Source organism: Pezoporus occidentalis, unplaced genomic scaffold, assembly GCF_034315485.1.
Source record: "Pezoporus occidentalis ecotype Australia unplaced genomic scaffold, CSIRO_AGI_Poc_V1 ctg210, whole genome shotgun sequence".
Taxonomy (NCBI): domain Eukaryota; kingdom Metazoa; phylum Chordata; class Aves; order Psittaciformes; family Psittacidae; genus Pezoporus; species Pezoporus occidentalis.
The window spans coordinates 780,744-788,283 of record NW_026913965.1 but is presented as its reverse complement, the minus strand read 5'-3'; the positions used below and the strand labels follow the sequence as shown (position 1 = coordinate 788,283).

Here is a 7,540-nt window from a genome sequence, read left to right as displayed (position 1 = left end):
TCCTCCTCAAACATTAAGGATGCTAACATAAATAACACAAGCCTTTTTTCTTAGCATTTGTAGCTATCAAGATAAAGCCCATAAAAGTGAGAAGATGTGTAAGAGGAGCAACTAAATGCAAATTTAAAAAGATAGGCTGGAAAAATGGGGCTGAAGCTGCCCACTAGCACTGCCTGATGTGGTGTGGATGCCTCCAAGCCACTCTCCCATCAAACTCTCCCCAAACCTGTTCTGTAGAATCTCTGTTATTACCTTGGTCAACCTACCTTTTCTGTGAAACTGCAATTACTTTGTGCTCTTGTAAATTCTTAGGAAAAAGGCAAAAGCTTTGTTGTAAATACTCCTAACTTTATGAAGGCCAAAACTTAAACTTGGTCTCATAAAGAACTTTTGTACAGAAGAATCTAAACAAAAGGGTCACAAGCAGCATTTAAAATAACCTGTATTAAATACCTAAAAAATGTAATCTTTTGCATAGAATAAAGAAAGTGCAGCTACAGCATAACATTCCATACCACAAGAAATGGTGAATTTACGAGTGGTACACAATTAACTGTTGTCTCTCATCATTGAGACTGCAGCAACTAAAGAGTCATGTTAAAAAAAAGGGATTAAGTTATTTCATTATGTCTGTAAAGCAAGTGCAAATATTTAAAATTCATTTTAGAAGAAAGTAAAGCTGAAGATAATTTTCACAAGTTGATTTTCTCTTTATATAATTTGGAAAGATGAAATAGCTTTTGTTCTTCCAGAATCCAAATTAAAAAGAAATCCCCATTTGGCATCTGTTTTGTGGAAAAAAAAAATAAAAATAGAAAGCTTATAAATGTGCAAGCTTTATCTGTTCTAGAAAAGTTGGATGTTTATAGGATTATAACTCTTTTTTCACTTCTAAATTTTGTACTACAATCCCTCTGCTAATCAAGCACAGAATAGTATTAAATAAGCCTGGGAGACTGATTTCCACTGCTCAGAAGAACAGAGAAAGGGTCTAAGAAGTGGAGAATCAGGAATTTTAGGGAAAGAAAAGCCAAAAACTTATTGCCCAGTTTTGATAGGAGGCAAGCAACTTTCAAATTTTTTTCTACTCCTCGTATTTGCATGCCTAAGTATGAGAAAGAAAAGTATATACCTAATCAGTTGTTCACACATATTCAATTTTGTTAAAAAAAAAATAAAAATAATAAAAAATATATATTCAACTTATTGCCCATAATTTGGTACTAAAATTTGGTAAAAGAGATATTTAAAATAAATAAAAACAAATATTGTATATATATATTTGAAGATTGTTTGTTTCTGTAATGAATTAGTGTCTGCTACTGTCAGATTTCATTTTCTTTAGCTTTCTTCAAGGTTTGTCGCCACTTACGAATCGCGGCTCCAGAACTACTTGCCACTACACAAAGAGCACCACCTACAGTCCACCAAGTTGGCCGATGATTGAGAAAAAGAATTTGCAAAATAAAAGCAAACACCACATCCATTGTTTTCATTATGGCTACAGGTCCAGCTTTCTCTATCTGTAATGCTTTTGTGAGAAATATCTGACCCCCTAACCCTAACAAGCCTATTAATATTAGAAGAACCCTATCTTTACCACAGTGTGGTAAACGCCATTCATTCATAACAAACAATGCTACAACACATCCAATTAAACCAATGACCGCATAATACCAAATTGACAAAAAATAATGCACAGATTTTCCCACCTTCCTTAGTATAACGAAAGTCGAAGCCGAAGACACTGTGCTTGTAATTGCTGCTATAGTTCCTTTAAGGTGCTCTGTATAACTTCCTTCAATCCCTGTAACATTTGACCCAAACAGAAATGGTGGTCTGGCAATAAGAATCACTCCAGTGATGGCAAAGAGGGTAAACAGAAGATCCCAAATACTGTACTTCTCTTTGAGAAAGATCCATGCCAGCAATGATGTAAAAACAGGACTGCTAAAAGTTATAACCGTGGCATCAGCTAGTGGCATGACTTGGTAAGCATAGTAGAGAAGAATCATTGCACTAGAGCCAAGGAATCCTCGGAAGCAAAGAAAAATTCTTTTACCTTTTGGTCCCAAAAACCCTGTTCTGAAAAACAGAAACATCACATTAATATTGCTGGCTTGCTTATTTCATGACCAACATTCAATCACATTTAAACATACACACCCTTCTAGACTTTACACACCTTTCTAAATGAAGGCCTTATCTCAAATATCAAAATATTTTTAACTCTCCGACCACAGACCAATTTATTCCCATCACCACTCCCAATCACATTCAGAGTCAAAAACCTGTTCTTCTACCTATTAATTTTTCTGCTTGCAAAATAACCCAAGCGTATCTACAATTTACCTTCTATTTTTTAAGAACACCATTTCATGGAAGATCAACACACTTGATACAATCCCTGCAGAAACTTCTACAATTCAGGGAGTCAAAGATTTTCAGTTTGTGAATAGTATTCAGAAACTATTAACTAATTAAAAAAAATGCAGTTATGCAACTGAAGTCTGAATTACAATAATCTTGCTATCTGATTTAAGCGAGTGATAATTCTACACCTATTATTAAGAAATAATTTTAACTACTTACTTGTAGTATATTAAACCAGGAAGAACAAATGCCATTTGGAAAATACATCGAAACGCACTCACTTCCACTGAATGTACATCTTCTATTTTTTTAAGAAATAAAGAGGCCACTGAGAAAAGGAAGGCAGACAGTACAGTATAAAACAGACCAAGTCCTGGACACGCAGCTTTCTTCTTTGCTCCTGCAACAGATAAACTCAAGTTAGTAACGACCCACCGGAAGATTTCTCAAGTTAATCAGCTCTACATACTGCAGTGCTTTATACATTTGTAGCTATTCTTGGGGAAGCAAGAGAAACAAATGCAAATACTACATGTATTTATGTAGTATTTATTCACTGACCATCACAGGTCTCCAACTTTTTAATTAAAATAGGAAGTAAGAGATTAACTCTTAACACTTTGGACACAAAACTTCTCACATTTCAACAAGTCAGTGGGCTTTACAACTTGGATACATCAGCCTAGTTTGGGTGATTCACTGTAGAAGTAGTACGATTGACCACCGCAAGGACCAACAAATACAACAGACTACGAAATGGTCCATGGTCAGATTCTGAAACACTGAAACTTATTAACTTGCGAACCATCTGATTATCAATTAAGTTACTCAGGTTTCATAAGCAACTACCTAATTTCCTTTCTCACAAATACACACATAAAACTTGTGTACAGAACCTCACTTCTGTTGTATTTCATATTTATTTTGCAGCTAAATCGCCCTTTGACCTAGACCTACAAAAGTTTTACATAACGTTTTTATTTTGCTGTAAAAATCCAAGTATTTGCTTCAAATAAGTATCATTATTATATCACCATTAAGTATACAGTTTTAAGCAGAAAAAAAATTAAGTGACTTTAATTTTAAAACATCATAGGCCTGCTTAAAGTACTGATACAAACTTCCATGAAGACCTTAGTTATCACCTTAGTTTACACTTATTTAGCAGACTTCCTGAAGTAGTTTCCCAAATCTAATAGCCTCTATTCAAGCTTCCCCACTGCCTCGGGCTCTCTTCAGGGACATACTCTTCCTTGTTCCACTCATCTTCTCCACCCTCAACTATTCAAACAATAATTTAAAAAACAAAAGAAAAAGGGCTGCTAACGGAGAGGATGAACTGCTGCTGACCTCAGCAGGGTCCCCAAAGAAACCAGCTTATTTTGCCATTGCTTTGCTGCATAGGAACAGTCTTTCCACTGAACCTAAAGGTGAACAGTGAGGAAGAGATCCCATCTAAAAATCTGAGTGGGATGTTACCTCACTCCTGTCTGCACAAAACATTGGGAGTTACCTTTTCTTCTACAACACCCTCTAAAGCTAAGAGCAAGAACTCCATGTCCCTGAGGCAGTGTTTTGACAAAAGGGTACGTCATCTCACATAGGTGTGGAAGCCTGTGGGCCTTATGGATCCTCTAAAAACCAAATCAGGAGGACACTGCTGTGAGTTGCTTAGCAACTAAATATGGGTTTGAAGGGCTTTTTGTTTCGTTTGGGGTGTGGGTTTTTTTTTTAAACTAACAAAACTTGTCACAAACCATTTTGATCCTCCTTGAGATCAGCACTCAAGGATGAGAAACTGCACTTAATACACAATACCTAAGACTGGACCAATACAGTGTGTATAGCATTGGTTCTGGCTTCAACAGTTCTAGAGACCCAGGTTTAACAACCACAACCAAAATTTGAAGCACACAGAAGGCCTGCTTTTCAAGGAATCCAGCCACACTGCAACTGAAAATGAATGACAGTTTCTACTAGAAATACTTCTATTACAGCCTCTTACATAAAAGTGACTATAAAAGCTATCACCAACCAACACTGGACCAGGACATCTACCAGCTATGAAACAGAGCACGTTTAAAAAATGTTCATGAACTACATAATGTCCTAACCTACACAGTCACACAACAGAACTACAAAATCAACAATGTCTCTAATATTAAAGCATGAGGAATCAGACTGGTCTATAACTGAAATGGGAAATCCAAACCCAGGCTGGCTTACAGATGAACACAGCACAAACAGAACTATTAACTTTTATTTCAGGCATGATAACTTGTGCGATTACTACAGAACGAAGCCAATCTAAATAACAGGAGTGCTGAAATGGAAAACCAATCAAATTAAAGTAAGCTGAAAAGATCTTATACCTAGAATTAAGGGTGGGATTTAAAGAAACAAAGAAAAAACAGAAGGAACTCATTTTTGTAAGCTAGCCAATAAACCAAACCTATCAGAAACATTATCTTGTAATTCTAAAATTTAAACCATCAATATCTCATATTGCCAAAGCATGTACTCGGTCCAATGAGAAAGTGTTTTATTTCCTTTTAAAAATACAGTGGTGCAAGGTCTTCTACCAAAAACAAGAACTGCAGTTCTGAAGAGTACTCATTTCAAGATACATTGTGAAGAGGTTAAGATAACATTCCCACCCCACAAAATATTAAGCCTCCAAGCAAAAGCCCCATGCCATCAAAATACGGAAGCACTCATGCTTTTCTAAAAAAGTGTAGCAGTCTGAAAATGACAAAGTTTGAAGTAGCACCAAACTCTCTTTTCTGAGTGGCTGCAGGTTTGAGGTTTTTCACTTTTATTCCCTGACCATCTCCAAATGTAAGGCTTTCCAAGAATCTTTCACTCCTGTTTTAAGTACTAGTCAAATGCCTCCCACTGCGCACCATTTTCTGTGCAAATTCTTGTTGCCTGTATTTTAATGCCATGCTTTCTTGAAAACAGCTTTTAAACTTGCAAAATGCAGAGAAGAAAATCACACTTCTCACATACATGCGTCTTGAGTATAGTAGCAGAGGCAGAAGAGTACTGGCTGTGGGGAAGGTGGTCAGCGAGAAGATGATTCTCTCAGACCTTCTGTAAAGCCAGAGGGTTGTCCATTCTTCACACTGTAAGAAGCAGGTGAACGGCTCTCCCACAGACTTCGGGAAAGTGCCACGAGCACAACAGCCTGTGCAAGAGCTCACCATGGTCATGCAGACAAGATTTAGGAGTGATTCATAAAGTTCAGCCATTGACTCAGTTAACAATTTTGCTAGACAGACTAAAAAAAAAGTAAGTTTGATGAATAAATACAAGTTTCTCAGGATTACAAACGTGGGTTTTTTTCTCTCAAGATTTGTCCCAGAACTGACGTGAATTTCACTGGTGAAGCATGTTATCTCTTCTGGCCTCTCCGCAGCTCACCAGCTAACAAAGACTGCTATTTAATCCATTTTCTGCTGGAAAGTCAATTATAGTCCATATTTAATGAGAAACACATTTTTAGTGAAGTTGTTTAAAAATCACACATGCCAAACTACTTCAGATACCAACTGCAAACACTATTTTAAGATGGCATTTGGGTTTTAGGAGGAAGCTACGTTAAAGTAGCAAAACCCGTGTATTTCGCTGTAAGTTTCTAGCTTTAGCAATTCAAAATGACCAAGAAGTGAAGCACAGATTAAGACAAAATAAAGAGGAACCTCACACTAAAGCAAGGTACGAATTACCAAGGAAGTCACAGTCGCAAGTACATGGACTTGTTGAACAGCACTCATGCCCCTTCTCAAAGTTCACGCTGATAGAACGCACCTTGATTTACTCATACCTTACTTTGAAACTTTGGCAACAAGAAGGTCTGTCGTCCCGAAGGGATAATCGCTACCAAAGCGAAGAGCAGCAGCTCGCCCGTGAGGACTGGGAGTCAGGGAGGCGCGGCCGGAGTGGCCCCGAGCGCTCGTCCCGCTCTCGGAGGGGCACCGGGTCCTGCCCCTAGCCAACCCCGGAGTGCAAGCACAGGGGCTTAGCACCACGGAGGAGCTCGTGCCTGCCGCTAGGACGAGGAGGAGGGAGAGAGGCCGCACACGCTCGCAGGGGCCCGGTGTCCCCCGCCGGGCACCAGGTGTGGGCCACCACAGCCAAGTAGCCTCGGCTGCCGCCGGCCTGTCCCCGCCCGAGGGCCGCCGGCGGAGCAGCGGGCTCAGGTGCCGGACGCCCTCTGCGGCAGCCCCAGATCGCTCTGCGCCCTGCTGCCGCGCGCTGTGAGCCCCTGTGCCCTCGGGGCCGCTTCCTCTTCCTCGGCTCCTCTGGCAATGTCACCCCGAGAGCCGGCAGCGATGCCAGGAGGGCGCTGCCCTCCCCCCCGCGCTGCCTGTCAGACTCCCCCTCCTCACCAGGTGCCTTGCAGCAGCACAGCCAGGACAAACCCGAGCAGCAGCCACAGCCGCGGCGCTCTTCAGCGCCCGCTGCCTCCACGCCGGGCGCCGGGCAGAGGCAAGGCTGCCCCTTACCCGCATCGTCCTCCCGGCTCAGCGGCACCTCCGGCTCCTTCCCGCCCGCTGCCGGAACAGCAGCGGCCTCGCCGCTCTGACACAGCACCATAAGGACGTCGGGCTACCCGCGGTGCTACCGGCACAGCACAAGCCGGCAGGCACCTGGCCTCCTGCGCATGTGGGGCCACCGCCCATCGCCACCCGGCTCCCTCCCTCCCTGCGCTCGCCCCGCGGGTGTACGGCGCTTCGGGGCGGCGGGGTGGGTATGCCAGGTCGGGGCTTAACCACCCCACAAGGCAGGGCCCCGCCTGGAGAGAGCCAGGCTGCCGCCCGTTCTGCCACGGCAGAGACCTGCCTGGGGGCCCGGAGAGAGCCAAACGCCCTTCCCGGGACAGGAGGCAATGCTCTGCCCTGCTGTCCCCTCAGCCCACGGTGGCCCACTGGGAGAAGTACGGGAGCTGTGTCCGGGCAAGGGGCCTGGGCGGGGAGGAGCGAGGCCGCGGTGCTTCGGGAGGGGGAGCTCTCACCCTGCCGGAGAGCGGAGCGGCGCGGCGCCGGCCCCGCCGGGTGACCGTTAGGCGCGGCCAAAGCCGCGGGGCGTGGGCGCTGGGTGGCGCAGGCCGCGGGCTCTGCCGATGCCGCGCTCCGAGGTGGTGAGCTTGCGGGGAAGTGAAGCT

General features: G+C 43.1%; 1 protein-coding gene across 1 annotated transcript; it reads right to left on the bottom strand.

The window, feature by feature from the left end:
• Positions 1 to 204: 204 nt before the first annotated feature.
• SLC35G1 (solute carrier family 35 member G1) lies at positions 205 to 7,117 on the bottom strand. Its single transcript, XM_062619464.1, has 3 exons — positions 6,765 to 7,117; positions 2,593 to 2,773; positions 205 to 2,085 (listed from the first exon to the last, which is right to left on the bottom strand). Exons 1-3 carry the CDS (start codon positions 6,970 to 6,972, stop codon positions 1,326 to 1,328), a joined length of 1,149 nt encoding a protein of 382 aa, XP_062475448.1. The 5' UTR covers positions 6,973 to 7,117; the 3' UTR covers positions 205 to 1,325.
• Between the last annotated feature and the right edge of the window lie 423 nt (positions 7,118 to 7,540).

What these genes read in the sequence shown, in the direction of transcription:
- SLC35G1 (XM_062619464.1), bottom strand. Translation starts at nt 6,972, where the DNA reads ATGGTGCTGTGTCAGAGCGGCGAGGCCGCTGCTGTTCCGGCAGCGGGC. An exon ending in GTGCTGCTGCAAGGCACCTG is followed by an intron (nt 2,774 to 6,764) that starts GTGAGGAGGGGG and finishes TATCTGTTGCAG; the next exon opens with GAGCAAAGAAGAAAGCTGCG. An exon ending in CCTGGTTTAATATACTACAA is followed by an intron (nt 2,086 to 2,592) that starts GTAAGTAGTTAA and finishes TCTGTTTTTCAG; the next exon opens with AACAGGGTTTTTGGGACCAA.